The 22,751-nt window shown below is 49.5% G+C and overlaps 1 protein-coding gene across 1 annotated transcript in view; it reads right to left on the minus strand.

Moving 5' to 3' along the window:
- MOXD1 (monooxygenase DBH like 1) overlaps positions 1 to 22,751 on the minus strand; it is a 773,208-nt gene that overhangs the window by 358,805 nt on the left and 391,652 nt on the right. The window contains exon 2 of the mRNA XM_086925392.1: positions 18,456 to 18,602. Coding sequence (XP_086781518.1) covers positions 18,456 to 18,602 — 147 coding nt within the window. The remainder of the gene's footprint in view (positions 1 to 18,455; positions 18,603 to 22,751) is intronic.

Here is a 22,751-nt window from a genome sequence, read left to right on the forward strand (position 1 = left end):
AGTGTCGACGCGTTTCAGCCCAATAAATACGAGCCTTATCAGGACGAGGGCTATTAATGATCAGTCATGGTCTGTATCCTCAAATGACTAGAAGCGATGTGTCTCTAGGGGCGTTTTAAAAGATGTATAAATGCAGCCACAAAAAATTCTATGACACTTGAATGTATATACTGTTTCTTCCTAACTTTCAAGATATTTCACTGGAAAGACTGGTTGCAGGCCTACCTTCTCCCGAATAAAAATGCGCAATAAGTCGCATCAATATCGCGAATTACTGTTTCTCAGGGAAATTCCCCCGCTATGTATATCCTGCAGGCACCGCTAAGCATGCATGCTCCACACCATTCCGATTCTCTGGCGTTTGGTGTTAAGCACATAGGCATTCAGAATGTCTAGCATACACTGTAGCATACTGCAGTCATGTCCCATAGCTAAAGATTGTCAAATAATATGTGTAGCAAATATTGAAAATAATATTAGGATTACTGTGTCACTTTGGCAAGATTAAAGATTCAAGAGTGGAGGATACTATTCCGGCATTCAGCGGGTAAGCCCAAGGACCATATCTTGAGCAGCTGTGCTGTCTCAGCACTGAGCTGAGCACCTGTTTTATGTACTTGCACTGCTTGAAGTTCATTCAATTAACCCATTATTTCTGCAAGTTAGAGCTTGATTTTCTGTTAGCACTGTTCAGAAACAGTGAGCAAGGTTTGCCTCTATTTGTTTCCAAAATGTGCTTTCTCAATTTATGTGCTAAATTGGAGGAATATTGTTTTAAATTAATGCACTTTATACAGTGCAAGCACACAGAAATATGCACTGTTTATGATATGTACCCAAGCCTTTGAATAAAATGTCATTAAAATATTGATTCTACCTATGAAATTGTCAAATAGGTGTGATTTTTTCCATAGAATATTGCCATCAACAGGGCTGCTTTTAGCCCTGGTGGCAGCCGGTGCGACAATCACTTTTGACGCCCCTGCATCCCATGACCACCTCCTTGGCATCTCTCACTGCCACCTGCAAAAGTGCACCTTATCTCTCCTATCATGATATAGCGAGGCACAGCGCCCCCCTGAGGTCGCAGCGCCCCCCTCCACAGTTCAGTGTCCAGTGCGGCCGCACCAGTCGCACTGCCCTAAAGCCGGCCCTGGCCATCAATAAGATCAAAAGAAAATGAGAAATCAGTGAACTAACAAAAAAGTGCAGGAGAATTTTGGGCTTTTTTGCTGGTCGGTAAAGGCATATTCGTCCAGGAGTAGAACTGAGGTTTTTATGGATACCTAGTTGTGTAAAGAGCAAGATATTATTTGCTTCCTTCCAGGATTCTTGCTCAATCACTATGATTTTTTCAAAACAGTTTAGCTGATGGACATAGCACAGTTAGCAGTTTGCACTTACCAGCGTTACATGACTAGGTAGTTTGATGCCTTTAAAAACAGAAGTGAGCATTGTGGCTAATATCGCTGCCCAACACCATAGGTCAATTTTTTAGAATGTTAATGTATATCCCATCTTGACATTTAGCATTGAACAACTGTTAGGAGTCCTAACTTTACTACTACCGGTACTAAATTGAGAAAAATCCTAATTTTAAGACTTTCGGTATTCACAGAAGGCATTTAGGAGTCCTAAAGTTAGGAGTCTTAACTTTACTACTACAAAATTAAGAAAAATCCTAATTTTAAGACTTTTGGTATTCACACAAGGCATTTAAGAGTCCTAAAGTTAGGAGTCCTAACTTCTTTGAATACGGAAATGAGTAAGTTCATTCTGTGAATACGAAAAGTAGTAAGTGCATTCTGTGAATGCAAAAAGTAGTAAGTTCATTCTGTGAATACCAAAAGTAGTAAGTGCAATCTGTGAATACCAAAACAGTAGTAAGTTTAGGATTGAGTCTTAAGTTCATTCTGTGAATCGGGCCCACCGATTCTGCCATGTTGGCCAACCCTCCAGAAAATTATGTCAAAGTGAGTAAGGTGCCCTTGGGAACTATATCGCTTTTGGTTAGAGAATTGTTGCTGGATGTCTGCATTCTAAGACCACAACAGCGCCATAGTGGACCACAAATTCCTGTGCCCAGTTGGTTTGTTTGCAGAATGCTCATCTCTGGGAATGAAGAACCCTCTGGCATGAAGGGGGCAAGATGAAAAAAGACTTTGTGTGGCACATTTATTATCCACTTTATGACTTAACCTAGCGGTTCTAGTTAAATGCACTGGCTGATCTGTCAAACGCGGACTGACGTTGCTGTCTGGTCGACCATGAAAGGAAATTCTTAAAGTTGCACCTCTGCAGGGCTTCACTAATATCAGACACCCAGGAGATCTAACAATATATTCAGTTTCTGGAGCCTACAAATGAAGAGAAAAGGAAACGGCTCGGTCATGCGAGCGAAGCCCCAGCGTGCCTGTTTTTCACTGTAGGCCCGTCCGTTCAGCCACCGGCAAGAAATTGATGCTGGGAGCCCGAGGAGGTGGAGGAGCTCTGCTGACATCCCACTGCGAGCGGAAATGGAGGGCCACCAGCAGCAAGGTGGGACCTGTGCCCTGTGAGGGCTCAGGATCAGCGAACGCCCCTCACCCGGGGTCGGGCCCCCAGTGCTCACTCTTTCTGCATCGCAGTCTCACAGGCAGCCATGCGGATGCTGAGTCAGGAGTGGAGGGCTCAGCGAGGCCTCCCATGTTTCCTACTTGTAGTAGGACATTGAAGCCCCGGACAGCCCTTGACTGCGCTGCTCCATCGCAGGCAGCTGCAATATTATAAAACTTGGGGGCACTTCAAAAGTTGAATGGTGTGCAGAGTGAAACCTCAATGGAGGCCTCTGCTGGGAAGTTGACCATGTGCTGGGGAAGCCCCCATCGAGCTTGTGGTATACGGCCACCCAGGATCACTGGTGCACTGGGCTTCTGGTTTCACTGGAATTACAGTGAAAAACCTGTTAGGTTAAAGTACAATTTGATTTGTAGGATCTACATATTTTGTGCAGCAATTATGTTTTTCTTAACATGGGCAAGTTTTAAATATTTGCCTTATTGCCCTAAATATTGCGTTATGACGATGGCCTAACTGGCAAAGTGATCCATGGCCTGTAATATTATGACCAATGCTTAATTGGCAAAGTGTTGTAAGACCTATGTATTGTTATAATTGCTTTCGGAAAAATGATTTATGTGATTGTGGTCTAATGTGTTTTGTGTATATTACAAAGGATATTTTTTATATACCCTTGTCTGGAGTCTATTTTTGAGGCATGCCTAGTGTGCCACTGGTGTGTGTGTCTTGAGCACATGCTCTACACATTGCCTCTGGGAGAAGCCTGACTGCTCTGCCAAGCGACCAAGGGGGTGAGCAGGGGTTATCTTGAAAGTGTAACTCCCTTACCCTGACTAGAGTGATAGGTTCTGCCTGGCTCAGGTGCATACCCTAGCCCACGAGAAACCCAATTTCTAACAATATAGAACAATATGTTTGGGGGATCAACTGTACAAGCTTCAAAGGGGCAGACCCTATCACAGGCAGATGTACCTCACACATAGGCCTGTGTAAGTAGCCAGAGTGGCACCAATCCCAGTGCTGGGAAAACCTGTCCCACTACTGGTTTTGCATGGGAAGTACCACATTTCCCTTGACATACCTCAGGGGTGTACCCCGAGTTCTGACCAAGGGAAGAATGATTCTGCCATGTTGGCCAACCCTCCAGAAAATTATGTCAAAGTGAGTAAGTTGCCTTTGGGAACTATTTTGCTTTTGGTTAGAGAGGCACCCACACCCATAAGATAGTGACAGGCATAAAAGTGGCACAGTTGGCTACCTTCTTCAGAACCCTGCCAGATCTGTGGAGGACAGAAGAAGGACTGCACCTGCTGAACCCTGACTTCCGCAAGAGGACTGCAGCTACTGTAACCTGTGGAGAGAAACCCAAAGGGTTTTCGCTTGGTTCTTCTCCTCTTCTCTCTTCTTCTGTCAAACCTTTGGGGATCACTCTCAATCAACACCTTACTCTTCACTCGCACGTTAGCACGGTGGTCTCTTCTTGTTTTTTTGTGTTGCGTACCATTCGCAAGATTTCACGCTTTTTCTCTTTTTCAGCCCTTAAACTTATTGTCATGGCGATGGTTCTCTCTCGCCTTGACTATGGTAACGCACTGTACAATGGCATTCCCAGTTACGCCCTTCGCCGGCTCCAGCTAGTGCAGAACCAACCTGCCCACTTGGTCCTTAGGTTACCTAGATCCCAGCACATTACCCCGTTTCTTTGTTCTTTACATTGGCTCCCTATCAAAGAAAGAGCCCTGTTTAAGCTTGGATGCGTGACCTTCCAGGCTCTTGCCGGGACAGCTCCAGCTTTTATCAAATCTAACATTCACTATTACATTCCTAGTAGGCAATTACGTTCCTCCTCCCTATCTCTTTTAGTGGTACCCCGATTTAAGAAAAGCAGGACAGGAGGCTGTAAGTTTTCTGTCCTTGCCCCATCCTTTTGGAACTCCTTACCCCTCTCCATTCGAACATCAGCATCTTACATGGAGTTTCGTGAGAGACTGAAAACTTTTCTGTTCTCACAGGCCTTCTCATCTTGATTCAACTCTGTGCCTGCTCTTGAAGTTGTATTGACCAAGCAGCGCCATGAAACCGCTAGGTAAACGCGCGCTATACAAATATTTTTAAATTCAAATTCAAATTAAAACTGCTCCCACTTGAACACAAGACTAAATAGTAGGGTCCAAGGGCTAGCTGGCTACAGTATCACAAAAAGCTGAAAGAAACCTACCTCCTTGAAGATGCCAGCTGACGAGATCCAACTTGACTTGCCCTTGACCCTGCTGATGCCTCTCTTGAACTGAGTTCTGACAATCAAGTAGTATCCTTAAGGTCCTGGCGTCCTTCGATAAGTGTCAAAGTGTACTTCTCCTGTGTAAACACAAAAGCTGAGACTTTGACCCTGATTATGATCTTGGCAGATGAGACACTCTATCCCATCTTCTGTATTACCAGTTTCATAGGAAATAATGGAACTTGTAATACAGCGAATAGGATATCTCTCACCTCTTTGATAGAGTATCCCAGCCACCAAGATAATCAGGCCCTTAGAAACTTTCCCAAGGATTTTTTGCCAAATGAAACAGAGGCTACCATAGGACTGCCACCAAGCCGCAGCTGTCGACCTCGCTTTGCCAGTCATATTCACTTGGTGGTTTGCTCCACTGAAAGATGTTGGACTTCCAAAAATGTTTCTTATTCCGAAGGCAGAGATCCACACAGGGAGAAAATGCTGAAAATATCCGGCCAACGGAAACATTCCCTGGGCAATAAGTTTAAATTTCTCCCATTCGAGGCCAGCTGACCTTGTGGAACCCTTCTGAACCACAGCCTGCTGCCTTCAGAGGTTGAGGATCTTCATCTCCCAAAAAGGTTTCTAAGTCAAAAGGTAAAACTTTCCACTGGACCGAACTTGGTCCCAGTATCCAAACTGCTCTCCATTGCTGTTGGCTTATTTTTTCACTTTGACCTGGTCTAGCACTAGATATCCGCGGTTGGAGCTTTGTGCTTTTTTGTGCTTGCAACATCTAAAACCTTTGAAAAATCATATCTCCGATTCTCTACATCGTATTTTTGTCATTGTGGTGTCTATTTGCTCTCCATATTTTACTCTATTTAAATTAATTAAAGCAGGATTTTTATTGTGTTTTGTTTCCTAATTTTTACTTTTTTTGGTAGTGATAAAGACTTTACACATTTCTCCTAAGCTAAGTCTGTCTGCTCTGTGTTACAGCTACGAAGGATTGAGCACAAGTTTAAATTATTGAGACCTGATGGGACCTAGTAAGAAATGTTGCTGTTATGACTTAAAGCGGGCTGCCACCCATTTTAACTAATTACCCACTTTCTCCCACAATAAATGTACAACAATTCAAGTGAGCAATACTGGTGGTATCTTTTACGTGGACTGTAGCACATTTCTATGGCTGTGCCACTGCACCTACAACTTGGCTACATGTAAGTAAAGGCATTGTTCTACTACAAGTGCAACAACCTGGCTGAAAAGTGATGGTTCTGCCTCTCCTAAATAAAGATGTTTTTCCCAGAAGTGGCTGAGCTGCTACTTTCTTAGTTTGCATATGTGTGACATTACTATGTCTTATTTGTGACACTTTTTTTGCAAGCTAAGGGAAGCATTAAGATCTATGCATTACCAATAATTTATTAATAACACAATTATTTCAAAGCAAAGTGTTCTCTCAAGCTAATATTTACGTTCAAATCTGATGTAGTCTATCTTCCATAGCCTTTAGATAACCTCTCTCCTCCATCGCATGCAGGTACATTCTCTTCTGCCTTCCCCTCATGCTCTCTTTTCCATCCCATCTCAAGTGTCCTGTACTCTATTGCTGCTCAAGATCTAGAGAAAATCTCTCTTCCATTCTCAAGGGAGAGCTGCGTCTACCTCCGCTCAGACTCTTTCTCACCTGTATTTCTACACATTGACATTGCACTCTGGAACCAATTTTTAATCTAAGGCTTTCCCTTTGCTATCTCAATATCACCCTCAGTTACCTACCATGCTACTCCAGCAGTAATTTGTTACCCAATCCCTAAGGAGCTCCCTATTTCACTCCTGTATCCTCCACTACCCCCACACAGTAACCTGATTTCTCTCATGTTATTTTCTACATCACACTTTAAATCTCACTTAAATTTTTCTTATGCACCCATAATTCCCTTTTGGTACCTTCTGTACCCTTAAGTAACCAATGTGCCATTGATAAAAGTCCTTTCATCCATTCCACTAAGGTACCCTCCACCGCTCCTCAATTCCAAAAAGGGGACACGGGGGGCGTGGCCGAGACAGCGATGTGAGCAGACGTGTCTCGAGCGAGCTCCGTCGCCCCGCTGCTCTATTCAGCCTGTTTTAGCGTAGTTTCCGGGGGGCATCCGCTCCTGGAGACCCCCTGTGCACCGCCGACCCTGCTGGTGTCCCTTTCTGGTGGTGAGCTGCGGCTGCGAGAACACACGCGGTCACTGCACTAAGCTCCGGGGCCCCTGTGATCGGCCGCTGGCCGCCATCTTGCAGCGGGGCCTGCTGCCGAACCGCCTGGACCGGCCCCCACGGAGAAGACCGACACTGCGGTTCGGGTGAGGCTCCGATGCACCCCTGACCCCTCCTGCAGCTCCACCTCCTCAGCGGAACCTGCCTGACGCCAGCGGAGACATGCCGGAGCTACCGGTGCCGGGCTGCCACCAGCGGGGCACAAAGCAGCGGCCTGGACGCCGCGTCTACGCGAGCCCCCGGCTTGGGCGGGAACACCAGGCCCGGCCCGGAGGGGTTGCCGGAGACCCAGCCCCTGCCCACGAGCCCTGGCCACGGCTCCCTCGCCCATCGTTGGACTCATCCGGTGAGCTGCAGCGCGCCGCCCTCCCCTCCCTGCCATCTCCCAGAGGGGCCCGACGCCAGCGAGGCCCGGCTGCGGACCTGCCCGCCATTTTACCCTCTTGGTGGGGGACTGGCTCCAGCGTTCAGAAGACCCCTGCCAGAGTGCTCCCTGCTGTCCTGGACTCGTGGGCGGTGATCTGGGGAGAAGGCCCGACGCTGCGTGTCGGTAGGACCTGCGCCTTGGTGGGCCCCAGCACTGCAGGCCTCACCCCCTGGCCGCCTCTCCGCTGCAGCCCGGCCCTGCCGAGCTTGGTGCGCTACAGACTTGACGGCCCTGCTGCGCGCCTACAGGGACCCACATCTTCTTCCCCTGCTCCTGGGCCTCTTGCAGCTGGGACGCCCCGGGGGGACCCCTTTGGACACGGCCAGCTGGGCGCCGCGCTGGGGGTGGATCCTGACCCAGGCGGGACCGGGAGGCTGCGCCACATCACGAACCATCGGAGGCCCTCCGTCTGCGGGCCCCAAGCCCGGCCTGCTGTGAAGCACCTGCTGCCATCGCCTCCCTGACGCCTCTCCGGCCTACACGCTACCTTGCCCCCCTGGCTGCGCCGCTTGCCCCTGCTCCAGCGGCCCCTTCACATCCTGGACTACTACTGGCCTACTACTGCTTGAGTGCGTCCCGCGTTCTGTCAGCGAGCGCACCGCCATCTCCTGCCTCGTGGCCTTGAGCCCCTGACCGTGGGTCCCGGGCGGCTGGATCACAGAGGCGCCGACGCAGCCTCCCCCAGATTATCCCCCACCACCGACCAGGGGTTGTGTGCAGTGACTGACCCAGCCTCCCGCTGCCCCTCGACGCCCTGAGTGGACTATGACCCGCGGCAAGGGGAACAAGCCGGACCCCCCGTCCACGACGACCAGAGGAGCATCAGTGGCTTCCATGTGGGGCAAGGCGGGCTCGCCATCATCCTCCGGGGGCCCCCCATCGTCATCGGGGGGGAAACTCCCACCGCCAGCCAACTCTCCACCGGTAACGCAGGCCTTCATGTCCTCCTTCATGGCTGATCTAAAGACTGAGATTGGGTCCCTCAGGACGGAGGTCCATACATGCGTCAAAGAACTACGCAGGGAAGTCACCGATCTTGGCGACCGGGTCGACGGCCTGGAAAAGACGGTAGACTCCCGCACCGAGGACCTAGAGCAGATCTGGCAGAGAGTGGCGACCCTTGAAGAGCAACATATCCAGCTCCAGATCAAGCAGGAAGACCTGGAAAACAGGGGACGCCGCAACAACCTCCGCATTCGGGGTGTGCCACTCGGAGAAGAGGGGACTGATACCATGGCCTACGTGGCCCTACTCCTGCAAGCGGTGTGGGGCGAGGAAGACGCCCCCCCGCCGCGCCTCGACCGCGCACACCGAGTCTTTGGAGCGGGAGGTAAAGCGGGCCTCCTGCCCGACATCGTCACCAGACTCCATTACTTCACTGAGAAGGAGGCCATTTTGAGGGCGGCTAGGGACAACCAGGACCAGCGGTATGAGGGCCACAAGATCCAGATTTTCCAGGACTTAGCCCCCACCACACTCCATAGACGGAAGGTCTTCCGCCCGGTCACAGAGAGGCTCCGGACCCTCAACATCTCATACCAGTGGGGCCATCCTTTTGCACTCATCTTCAGGTGGGAGGGCAAGCGCAGGGCCCTCAGGTCCTATCGAGAAGCGGCACAACTGCTAGGCATGCCGGAATCCCCAGACCACAGTCCAACTCGCCCTCCCCACTCGGAGAAGGCACCTCCACGTTCAGAATGGTCCATTGTGCGCAAACGTCGACGGTCCCCTCCGGTGGACGCACTCTCTACCTCGCAGACCAAGCAGGACATCATTGCGCACATCCGCTCCCTTGAGGGCGATCGCGAGGAGCAGGCCTCCCAGCCTATCGCCTCTGGCTCTGAAGGTGGGGATCGCCCCTCGACCCCGGAAGGCCGCTGACCATTGCTATTGTGACTCAAGCTGCCCTGAACACACGCTTGCCCTCTGGGCACTCTGGTCTGTCCTCATTCACTATGGTGACTTAACCCCACTGTTCCTGGGGGTGGGCCCCCCCGCCTCTCACTAGTGGGGGTCAAAAGGAATGGACGACACCCCTTGCCTCTACCAGGCCATGTGCCACACCAGTGAGCCCCAGCGCCCTATAGGCACCTGCATGGACTATGTACACCCCACGGCTCGACACACCCCCGGACTACCTTGAGGCAGCGGGGTGCACGGACTCTGAGACGACTTGACTCCATTTCACCTTCCCAAATCTCTGCCCCCTCCCTTTGTCCCGTAGGAAGTGACATTCCTGAGTTCATCCAAACCCTCGGGTAGAGGATGTCCGGTACCTGGGACAATGTGCACTGGCCCTGTTGGCCTGTTTTGGTTCTGTTTCTTCTCTGCGCCTCTTCTCTTTTTTCTCTCTTTACTCTTCCTACTTCTCTCTCACACTGCCCTCTCTTACTACTCTCTTCCTGCGCTTGCGGAGGGGTGGCATGGTGGGTCCTGCGGGGGTTGGCGCGCTGGAGGCGAAATGAGGCTGCCGCTGTCCTCTCTGCGGGGGGGTCTGCTACGCTGGGTCCTGCGCGACTTCACTCCCCCTTAGTGCTATGACAGCGAACATTCCTACACCCCTGAAGGTCCTCTCCCTCAACGTCAAAGGGCTCAACTCCCCCAACAAGCGGAAGCAAATATGGTGCTACCTCCTACACCACTCCCCTGACATTATCCTCCTCCAGGAGACACACCTTCTCAGGGGGGACATCAAACGCATGGCGCACCCTAGATACCCCACACAATTCTGGGCATCCTCTGACACCAAGACAGCGGGGGTGGCAATCCTCTGCAGGGCTGGCATTAGGCGGGGATCCGTGAAACCCTTCAAGAGCGCTGACGGGCGGTTCCTCCGAGCCACGGTACAGACGGGCTGTGCACAGCTCACTCTAGGATGTGTGTATGCGCCCAACCAGTTGCAGGACAAATACCTCCAGGCACTTCTGCGGGATCAGTTCCCATCGGGCGACACCAATGTGATCCTGGGCGGAGATTTCAATCTTGTTTGGGACCCAGAGTTAGACCGTGCGGGAGCCCCCCTTAACGGTGCGGGAGCGATGTCCTCTACCCTTAGAACGCAACTTACCGACCTGGGACTCATGGATGTGTGGCGCTACCACAACCCAGGGGCCCGAGACTACTCCTTCTACTCACACTCCCATCGGACGTACTCCCGGATCGACTATCTCTTCACCTCCCTTGAATTGGCCCGAGACTCCTTAGCTGCCGCTATATCCGACATTTCCCTGTCGGACCACGCTCACGTGGAGCTCTTGCTTCAGGATCCCCTGGCCCGCGCCACTCGTGAACGCAGGTGGGTGCTCCCGCCGAGGGTCCTTCGGGATCCGGACGACGTCGCCAGCATCCGTGACGCCATAGACTCGTATTTCGCCGTTAACGACACCCCCGACCTGCCCTTCCACACGGTCTGGGATGCCTTCAAGGCCACCATTCGGGCCACATCACCTCCCTGGCGGTGGCACGGAGGAAGGAAGCGTTCAAGATGGAAACCGACCTGGCTGCCGAGATCAAACTGGCGGAGGCCCGGGACCGGGACTCCCCTTCGCGGGCATCAAAGAGGACTCTTGCCAATCTCAGGGGGCAACTCCGCACACTGCGCACCAACAAGGCGGAGCACTCCCTGCTAGCGCTCAAGCAGCGGTATTACGAGGGAGGGGACAAGGTTGGTCGCCTACTGGCCGGCAGGCTGCGGGCTCGTGCCGCTAGGGCCCACATCGCCAATGTCAAGCGGCAGGATGGCACCAGTGTCACCTCTGAGAAGGCCAAGCAGGCTGCATTTGTCGATTACTACTCCTCTCTGTATGCTGAGGAGCCCACCTCTGCGGAGGCACGGAAGGCCGTCCTCGCGGACTTCGAGGGGTCTCCACTGTCCCCGGCGTGTGCAGCCTCGTTGGTGGGTCCTCTGCTGGAGGAGGAAATAACGGAAGCTGTCAAGGACCTCCCTATGGGGAAAACCCCGGGGCCGGACGGCCTGCCGTTGGCCTTCTATCGCCTGTTCCTGACCCAGCTCCGCCCGCATCTGCTGCGGCTCTACGGCTCCTTCTCTGACGCCTCTGGCCCGTCCCCCGATATGGGTCTGGCGGAAATTGCCCTGATCCCCAAGCCTGGGAAGGATCCCGACCTCTGTGCCTCCTATCGCCCCATCGCCCTCCTTAACACCGATCTCAAGATTTACACTAAGATCCTGGCCAAACCGCTGGACCCACACATGCCGGGATTGGTGAACCCGGACCAGGTGGGATTTATTCGAGATCGCCAGGGAGCCGACAACGTTCGCAGGCTGGGGCACTTGGTGGGAAAGGTGCACCATTGGAAAATCCCGGCCTGCCTCCTCTCACTGGACGCAGAAAAGGCCTTCGACCGGGTCGACTGGACCTTCCTACGGGCGGTTCTCAAGAAACTAGGTCTTGGCCCTAACATGATTTCCAGGTGCATGGCCCCTTACCTCGGGCCACAGGCCAGAATTCGGGTCAACGGCCAACTGACATCGCCGCTTTCGATTCACAGGGGAACACGGCAGGGATGCCCGCTCTCGCCGCTCCTGTTCGCTCTAGCGGTTGAGCCGCTGGCGGAGCTGATTAGGCGCGCTCCTGACATTCATGGCATCCCCCACGGGGGACGCACCAACAAGGTAGCGTTATTCGCGGACGATCTGATTCTTACTCTTACGAACCCTCGGGTCTCCCTCCCAGCGGTGCACAAAGCCCTCTCACTGTTTGAGCAGGCGTCCGGCCTTAAAATTAACCATACCAAATCTTGGGCACTTAACCTCACCTTCCCTGAAGAGGAGGTCTCCTTCCTGAAGGGGGTCACGCCCTACCGTTGGGCGGATGACCACATTAAATACCTGGGTCTGGACATCACGCCCCACCTCGACTCGTGGTCCTCCAGAAACTGGGCCTCTTGCCGCAAGGAAGTCCTGGCGGACCTGCGGAAATGGAAACCCTTGATGAAATCCTGGCTGGGGCGGCTCAATGCGGTCAAGTTGTCGGTCCTCCCCCGCATTCTCTATGTTTTCCAGTGCCTCCCCACTCCGGTCCCGATCCACTGCATCAGGAACCTCCAACGCGACCTCACGTCCTTCATATGGGGAGGTAAGCGGCCCCGGTTTTCGCAGAAAGTCCTCATGGAACCGAGAGACAGGGGTGGCCTCGCCTGCCCGAATCTCCTCCACTACTATTGGGCGGCACACCTCCGGTTCGTGATCGAATGGGGTGCACGCGAAAGCGACAAACACTGGTTCCACATGGACCGAGTGGTCACGGGGCGCACCATATGGGACCTGCCTTGGTTACCACGGGTGGCGCGTTCCAGAAGCGCATATATGGCAGTCCCCACGAGGACGGTGCTTGAGGTATGGGACCGAGTGGCAGTGTCCAAGGGTTTAACCACGTTCCCCTCTCCGCATACCCCCATTGCAGGTAACCCGCACTTTCCCCCTGCTGCCCGAACCCGAGCTTTCGAGAGCTGGACACAAGGAGATTGCAGGGTTGCAGGGGATCTCTTTCTTGGTGGGTCGCCTAAATCATGGCTGGACTGCAGGGAAGAATTTAGCCTCCCTTTAACCGCCAGCTTACAGTATGCGCAGCTGCACCACTGGATCTCGGGAGACAACATGTATCAGGCTGCTTCCAGGGCGTATACTCCATTTGAGAAGTTGGCACGCTCCCTCGGGGGACTGAAACGACTCATCTCCCAGATTTACAACATCCTGCAGCACCCTTCCACTCCGCCCGCACATCCCTACCAGAGGCAGTGGCAGACGGCGACTGGCACTGAAATCACGCCATCTCAATGGTCTAGGCTCTGGAATGACATCCCCAAAACCTACCGCAGCATCCTGCAGAGGGAAAACGCGTACAAGATGCTAACGCAATGGTATTACACCCCCCTGCGACTCAGCAAAATGTTCCCCGCCTCCTCACCGCTGTGCTGGAGGTGTGGCACTGCGACTGGTGACTTCATACACATCTGGTGGTCGTGCCCTGCCCTGGCTGTCTTTTGGAAGGAGGTCCTCAGTCACATTAAGAAGGTGTTGGGTTTTCCCCTCCCTGAAGAGGTTTGCACACTCCTGCTGGGCATTCGACCCCCCACACTTAAAGCACTCGCGCGCAGCGACTGGATCCTCACCCTTCACATGTTAGGCGCTGCCAAGCAACTCATTGCTCTGTACTGGAAGCGGGCTGAGGCACCGCCGATAGCTTCCTGGTTCGTGCGCCTCTGGCAGGTCCTGACCATGGAGCTGCTCATGGCGCGGATACAATCAAGGGGGGTACGATTCAAGGCAGTGTGGGAACCTCTCGTGCGTCACCAGTGCTCCATCAGCTATGCCCGCCACATGCCTCCCAGGCTCCGCGCTCTGCAATTGTTCGAGGACGCCCTCATCCCTGCTGATCCAAGCAGGCTAGGCTCATAGTCGCTTCCCCCAGTGCTGGTTTGCGTTTTACACCTCTTGTAGGTGACCGCAGATACACCTCCCTGGCCCCTCTCCACCTCACCACTGCTCTCCCTCTTCTGACTTTTTCTTCTTTCTTGCTTGCCACTCCGGCTTCCGCCCCCCTTTGGGGCAGTTTGGTCCCTGTTGGGCCTTTGAAAATGTGACACCACTGCTCTCCTTCTCATACGCGCCTCCCCCGTACAACGACACATTGCCAGCACATGGCCACCTCTTGCTATATTCTCCCTTAAGCCACGCAGCTGGCCCCCCCCGGGGGTTGTAGGCAGGGCGCTGTGTTAAGGATTCCACCTCCCCTGGTTAATTACTCCTACTGACTTTTCTCTGCGCGGCCGGCCCCGATAAGGGGTTGTAGGCTTATCGCTGTGTTCACAATAAAAACAGATTTGAACAAAAAGGGGACACACCTGTCTGAGGCAACTCCACCTCTGTACTCTGAATGCACAAATGCTTGCTCACCATTCACTTCAAAGCAAACAGCTTAATGTTTCCCCAACCTTCATCCCTCCCTACCACACCCACTTCTCACAAACACAACACTCATATGTAGATTATTTGTTGAAAATAGTTAACCATGTGAAGATATACTAGGTGAATGATTTTATAAATGCACATCTAGCTTTTTCGAATGAACAGTGCAGAATCATCTGTGAAGGCTATTTTGACAGTCTACAGATAAGGCAGCTAATAGGTCAGTGCTGGACCTTTTTTTGTAGTAGGAGGGAAAAGACCATTGTTATGGCTAATACTCCATAGTGAACCGTCTCACCGGCTTCCTGGGCAGTGTTCTGCCATGCTATTGTCCCATCCAGAACAGTGATTCCGCAACTGGAATGCAGGCGGCTCACCTGAAGCCGAAAGTCGGCTTTTTTCGATATTGCATCCCAGAGATTTGAGCCGCGACGTCCCTGTCAGTTAGTCTGCAAGTATGGCGCATGGGGAGCTATGAGTTAGCACCCAGTGGCCGAGTGAGGTGCTCTGTGATGCCATAGATGGTGACGCAGATACATGAGGGTCCGTGTAGCAGCAGCACGAGGCCCGCTGGAGACAAAAGGAAGTCTCGATCTCCCTGCATAATGATATGCAGGCGGACATCGAAGAGGTGAGCGCACAGACATCTGTGCAGAAGTGAGGGAGAACAAGGAGCTGTTGGCAGGTACAGAACTACAGAGAACGGCCCGGGGGCTCAGGTGGGCGGATTCTGTGGTGAGGCCCTTCCTGAGTAGAGAGCACAGAACTGACTACGGTGTTGGGGCAGACACCGCTGACCGGGTGATGCGGGCCAATGCGGCCGGTAACGTGCTGTAGTGCCCCCTGTGCTCACCTCCTGGGACACACGCAGCAGGAGGTGGTGAGTGTGGAGCGCAAGTGGGAGGATTGCCAAGCCTCAGCGAAGAGCAGGCCCCTGGGATCGCAGTATATGGTGGTATATGGACCCTTGTTAAATGTGGCATGGCTTGACGTGATGAAGAAGATGGCGGCGTCTCTTTAAGCTCTGTTAAGCCTCCATCATGTCGGCTGGCCCTGACGACTCCTGAAGCCACATAAAACATTTCTCATGCAGCGCAACATATTCCGATCAGAAAGCGACGGCTCTGGGGACCATATCCCAGCGAAGCGTGCTCCCTGGAATGATCTTACCTGCAGCATGTAGCACTCAAGATGGTGGCTTTATGGACCTGGCCCAGGTAGGTTCGAGGAGCGGGCCTTGCACTGCGGTGGGTCAGGGCAGGGGGCCCTACCTCTTCCCTCCCTCACTTTTTCTCCCTCCCTTATTCCTTTCCTCTCTCCCCTGAATGTATCTCCCTTTGCCTGCCTTTTCCCCTATGACTGAGCCTTGCTTCTGTAACTCATAAATATAAATATATGTACATATGTAATATATATTTGTCCAAGCCTAATCACTGTTTAAATGTAATGCTGAGTGAACTTACTATTTGTATATATAGAACTCTAACCACTAGTATATGTAGTAGACCTTTACTTACTACATTCCTATGTGATTTTAGAGTTTTCTGTTTGCATCTCTTTCTTGAGGGACTTTACAACTTCTACATTTGCAATTTTGTCCTGTTTATATCTCCTCCTTGAATGACTTTAAAACTTGTTCATTTGCAATTTTTTCTGTTTGTATCTCGTATGTAACTCATGTAATCCAAAGTCCTTATGTAACGCAACTGGTTCTTCCAAGCACCCTTGTCCCCTTTCCCTCTTTCCTCTCCTGGGGACTTGTTTCTTCTGTATTGGACTTTTGCAACTCTAACTATTGTAAGCATGTGCCCTTTACCAAAGCACTCCTTCTCCCCTTATTGCAGAGGGATCCAGCATCTATACCCCAGAGTCTCAGAGACCCCTCTGAGAGAGTCTACAGCATCAAGGGAGCCACACACAATGGAGATGTAGGAATGGCATCCCTTACCAAAGCACTCTATCTCCCCTTGTTGGGGAGGGATCCAGTATGTATGCCCTGGAGTCTCAGAGACCCCTCAGAGAGAGTCCACAGTGTAAAGGGATCCACACACCGCGGAAGTGTGGGAATGACACAATTTCTACTGGGATCACAGCACACCGGATGTTGGACACTGTTTTTCCTCGTCTCCTGGTTGTGTTTCTTTCACCCTCCCCCACCTCTTTCCCTCTTTCATTCTTTGTCTACCTCCCCATCTCCTATCCCCTCTTCCGTGAATCTCTCCCCTTACCTGCTTTTTCCCTTACGTATATGTTTTTAACACATGTAACTACGCGCCAGCAACTTGTAACTGTGCTCTGAAAATCAGCCATGCTGAATATTGTCAGTACAACAGCCGTGATAAGAAATGCTGCTCTTAACTCAATAGAAATACATCAACCATTCTCAAATATTCTGGCACTGTCCCAATATAAGCCTCAAAATAAAAGTTTGGTCTGGTGGCTCAGTGGACTAAAGCGTCCACTGCAGGGACCTGTCTAATAACCCTGGGCAGAGTTTGCGGAGTTGCGCTACAAAAATCTGTGCCGCTCTACGCGAAGCTCCGCAAGTGATGTAGTGCGGTAGAAAAATGCAGTTAGCTGTGATTTTCAGATGCTTGTCCCCACTGTGCAATCATCGCAAACAGCACCATGCATAGCGTAAGTGAGCGCTGCTTCACTTTCTGCGGCTCGAGTAGATTTTTACCCGAGCGGCATCTTTCTCAATGCGAACGGGCAGTTTCTCAACACGAGCAGTCGCAAGCATACATGACCACCGGCAATGAGAAACCTGACCCACACCCGCGTTGAGAATTCTCATCAGGAGGTTTATTTTACAAGCTTGCGCTTGCCAACATGATGTTGACGATCGTGAATGAGGAAAAATAGCCCTGGGAGGTGGATTTTCCTCGCTCGCACTCGCCAACTTGGAAAAAAACTCCGCTGCGCAAAAGCAAAGTTTTTAAGAACTCGGCGAGCTCCGCGTAGGGCGGAGTGTGGAAAACTCCACAAACTCCGCAAGCAGAGCGGAGTTCATCAACCGGGGTTACTCTCTAGCTGATGTATATTTGTTCACCTGCAGAGTTGCCATCTTGAAATAGTTTTCCTTTTCTATCCTTTTAGGAAAAATCATTCCGTGATGGCTATGTGACAAGTAGCAGCCATCTTTGAATGATGTTTTTCTTTCAACAAAATAATAAAAACATTCAAAGATGAATGCCTTGCTTGCACACACAAAGGTTTCAAATCTATTACCGATGGTCACCTGCTGATAAAGCATGGAGAGCAGGAGTAAGCTGGAGGAGACAAGTAGACACCGGGGATGTAGTAATGTAGTGTATTTTGTAAAGCGCACAGCTGCCTTCTCGGCGCTGTATAACGCTGTGGAACCCTTTCTGGCTCTCCCTGTGAGTTGCCCCTCCTGGGCACCCCCAAGGTGAAGCCAGGCATCCCACTGTTGTAGGGGCCATTGTGGAGATTAAGCAAGCTATTGCCCAGAGTTGCAGCGTGGGACCCATGATTAGAGTAGGCGCCGAGGTGAGAATTATTGAGTCCGCGGACATTGAGCCCAAGACCCTGCCGCGTCGGGACTTGAACCCTGGTCCCGGTTCTGATGTCTGCTTTAGATCTGCCGCTCTAACCAGTGAGCCACACTTCTCCACGATTGGGGATTGGGGTCTACTAATGTATAAAGAGAGAAAAAGGCCCACAGAAGACGGGAGAGTAGTGGGGAGAGACACAAAGGAGAAAAATAGTCTCTCATGAACTGCAATGAAAGTTTATGGCATCAGCAGGGAAAGATACAATTTATAGAAATCAAAACATGTTCAGACCGAAATGTTCCTTGGGAAAGACAAATGCAAGAATTGGAAGAAAAGCCACTGAGAGATCAGCAAATTGCAGACAGAAAGGAGAAAGCCTGCTCTAAGTCTGCATGGTTACACAATATATGTTTGTCAAGAGTATCTAGGGTCTAGAAACTGTCTGTTTGAAAGTCAAATATATTATATAGTAAAACACTTGAAACGTTCTTGTCAGACTTTGAACGTATGCATCTCAAGCATACTTACTGTTATCAGTTTATCATTTTTGTCACAGGTGTTTAGATCTCTGCTAAATGCAAGGACTGTGTGCGTGCTGTTCTCCGTGGCATACTCCAGCCGATAATCTTGGTGAGGGTCCATCTTCACTTCTCGACTCCTGTGAGTGAAACAGTCCTGTGAAAATAGAGACCAGTTAATGTTATTCATTCGCGTCTGTAAAATACATTCTTACATTTCATCCACTTAAGCAATGTGACAAATCGAATTACTTGCATGCTTTAAGCATCTGTCAAGAGATTATTAGCGTGTTTGCAAAAGGAACACGTTTTAAGAACAGGGCGGTATTCCAGGAAATATATGTGAGACTATTCATTAGTTGTAGGAATTCATCACGTTCCCTCTCAGGACTTTTTAATATTATAACTTGATATCCAAACACGATTATGGGGGGGGGGGATGTCTGAGATTGACAGGACTTGAAGTTGAGAACTTAAACTTTGTTAGAATAACACATATCATATTAACCTGATGGCCTCAACGTCTGTTACTTCTTGAAATCAACAACCTTCCTAACTGTTCCAGCAGATTGCCTCTCCTATCACTCTATTCCTCTAGGAATTCAATGAAGCATTTGTCAATGTGCACACCAGGGCAGCCTTTCTTTGTTGCACTGTGTGGTCTTCAGTATGCGCCCTCCTAGTGACACCATGGATGCTTCATATTTACTGTACGGCGCTCCATGTCGCAAGGAGAATGTGGACTGTCTTCCACTAGATGTTCGACGAACAGTTCAAAGGAAAAAAAGCTAAGAGGAATTTACTACACAGATTCTTAACTTACACCAGTTTTTAACCTGGGCTCTAACCACAGCTCTTGAACCACCAGGCTTTTGGGGTTTCTCTGTACAACCCTCCTATACCTTTGGGTCATGCTCGCGCTTTAGAGAACTCTTGAAATAAACTCAGTTTTAGGAATTCGCACCCCTGGCACTCACTGCTCCTGCTCTTCATGCCTTAGTTTACCCTAAATAAGTTCTGTTATTGATACTATGTTTATTGATGTCACAGAACACTGCTGCTGAATGCCCTCTGGTAAATGCACATTAAGCCATTTTGTTCTGTTGTGTCTCCAAACGACTGCTTTCAATTATCATAAAGCTATGAAACGAGAAACATAATATCCTGTGTAGTTATCTCATGATCTGACTTTCAAACAATTGGTCAGGATAACCTGAACCAATTACTTTAATGAGAGCTATGTGTCGGCCAAAAATCCTTAAGAGAGGCTTTTTCAATGTACCGTAAACTTGCTCTTGCAGATGCTGCCTCTACTTCTGTTATCCCTGTTCAACAGCTATGCCCTGATCTCTTTCAAGATAAAATGACACAGTCAGTTCTATGCCCTTCGACAAGACTGTCAAACTCTCTCCTTCCCTGACAATAAACTTATGTTTGAGGCTCCTAATAATACTCTCCTCCATGTGTATTTTGTGCTAAAGATGATCAGGATATTCCTTCTACTATTCCCCAGGTCCTCAAGGAGAGCTCTGGTTCAAGCTAATCCAAGTAAGATTATTGTGATGATGTGCTCCTAGATCTGCCCAGCTACCTTTTCCACAAGCAGCAGCTTATCCAAAAAGCTCCAGCTTCGGCTTAGTAGGAAAGTAAGGGCCTCATTTACAAAGGCCATTGCACCACTGGTGCATCACTTTTTGCGATGCACCGGCGGGGCAGTGTGCCTGCCTATATTAACAAGGCCACATAAGGTCACACTGTGTGCCTTTTCATACCTTGCAAATATGGTCCCCTTTCTTGCATTACTCTGCATTAAAGGGGCGTTTCATGGTTGTTGTTGTGGGTGTTCGATTGCAACATCCATGGAACCTGACATATTCGCAGATATATAAAGTCTTCTAAAGCTGAGAATACGTCAGGATCATATGCCTCCACAGGGAAGACATAGGAGTGGTCCAACGAGGAGAAAAACTTTTATTTCTCCTTGCTTTTTCCTCTATCTATGCTTGCTGCATTCTGCAGCATGCATAGAAAGAGGAAAATGCCATCAATGATTGTTGTTTTGCAGCATGGTTTCCTTTCCTGCATAAAAACAATCATCCCCGCAAAGCAAAAACACTTTCAGCATGACACAAGGGTGACTGCGCGGTGCATGCCAGCCAATTGTGCACCAGCGCAAGGGAAAGCACACGGATGCATGGTATTGTTGTTAGCACAACGGATCCTTGTACTTTTAAAATGATGCAGCTCAGTGCAGCAAAATGTCTGGCAGAGCCTTGCTGCGGATTTGTTTTGTACAATAGGCCCCAAGTGTCTATGTCCATCTTTCTACCCTCTACTGTCCCCATGCGCAAACAATGTCTTTTTAAGTCCCTTTGTCTCTGTCATAAGGCTTTGCAGAGTCTGCCTCCCGAAAGCTACTTGACCTTTCTTTCCTCCTTCTACACTCTGTCATGCTGTCTCCACTACAACACAGCGTACATTGTTAATATTCTGGACAGTTTGGATAGGTGGACGCTCTTTTTTGTTGGTCACCTCTCAGGCTAGGCCTGCTCTCAAGTCAGCCACTCATGAACAAAAGTGTGGTCTCTTGTCTCATAAGCTTTGCAAAACTCATTTATTTTCTTCATACCTTTGTTACAGGGCAGTTCTTCAAATCCAAGGATGAGAAAGAATTTGGAAGAGAGTTCAATTCAAATAATTTGAAGACCTGGTTCTCCTTTTCATATGAATTTACATGAAAAATATGTAATCAAGACAATATGGCACATATTAAATGCAGCCGGATTGTCTATCTTCTTGTGTGACCAGTGGGTCCTAATCAGATTCCCATCAATCCCTATTGAAAAAGCAAAATATTCATGTAAGTGACGATTTTCAGTTTACTTTTGTGGCTTTACTGTTTACCCTGAGTTCTTCATGAGTGTAGGAACTGGTTCCCTGTTCATACGAGTTTGTATGCAAAATGATACACGTCGTGCCAGGTAAGAGCGGTGCAGCCAGGAAGGAGGGGGGGTGGGGGGATTTCGACAGACGATGACGAGGGTGAGTTAATTATTTATTTAATTTCCTCTCGTGATCGTCTGTCGAATCCCCCAACCCAGCCCCACCTCTCTCGCCTGTACGGGCCGATCCTGTGTAGATCTTTAGGGAGCTCATATTTCATATTAATTTGATCTGCTCTGAGAATGCATTTAACCAATTCAAGTTTTCCTCAAGTAGTTCCCATTTGTACTTCTGATCCTTTCATATAAATCGAATGGCGGGGGAAAACATGAATAAATATTTTCAGATAAACACACTGGCCCATTGCAGAAAGGTCAATCCATGGGTGAAGACCACTACAAACACAGGCGTATATATGTAGGAAATATCTTCCTAAATGCAATTCAGCCATTCGGGGCAGACAGTTCTGCATCTCCTTTAAAAGAGGTAAGGGTGAACATTTGACTGAAAAATAATACTGTGGTAACTTTAAAGGCATTTTTAGATGTTAATATGCAAAATATGGATCTAAGTAGAATTTGAAAAAGTAACAAGCAACCAGGCATCACCTGAAGGAAATAATACACACCTGGCATGCTTCACAATTGGAAGCATATTAATATAGCCGACTCTCTGGGCTCTGGAGCCAGTCATAAGCTACGGTTGTGCTAAGGTACATTCCATGTGTTTCTGTTTCTTAGACATAAAATATGTTATGATATATATTTGCATTTGTATAGACTAGTGCTAAATGTGAGATGACTGGTGTTTTTGTATAATTCATTAACAAGTTACATATTTATAGTTTTCTATGTATTTACAAATGTTATGTTTACACATCTACAGAGTAATTTAGTATAGGTGTTAGCAATGTTGAAAATTATATCACTATTTTTTCAGAATGTATTTCATTTAATTTAATTCTTAATTTCTGTTAACATTTTTACAATGTTTTAATGAATTGTCTGTAGTGTATACATTTATTTGTCTTTTTTATTTATTCTTTTTATTCTTTTTAGCTGTTGGGCTCAAAAGTAGTAGTGTTATTCCATTGCTCCGTTGATTTCTAGGGGATTCCATGCAGCACCTTAATTGGCCATATTTGTTATGCAACTTACCTCAAGGCATGGCAGAAGTAAATATGAGCCTTTCAAGGGGGTAGTCCTACTGTTGTAGATGTAGGTTTAACTTTACTGTGTGGCAACCAAGTTGCCTGTCTGTACATGCATATTTGTATGCATTTCCCTGTACCCCCTCTTCATTTTCCTTGCTTCCTTCCACTGACAATAAATATTCTTTATTTTCTAGCAACTCGTCCTTGCCA

The sequence above is a fragment of the Lissotriton vulgaris genome, chromosome 6 (genome assembly GCF_964263255.1).
Source record: "Lissotriton vulgaris chromosome 6, aLisVul1.2, whole genome shotgun sequence".
Taxonomy (NCBI): Eukaryota; Metazoa; Chordata; class Amphibia; order Caudata; family Salamandridae; genus Lissotriton; species Lissotriton vulgaris.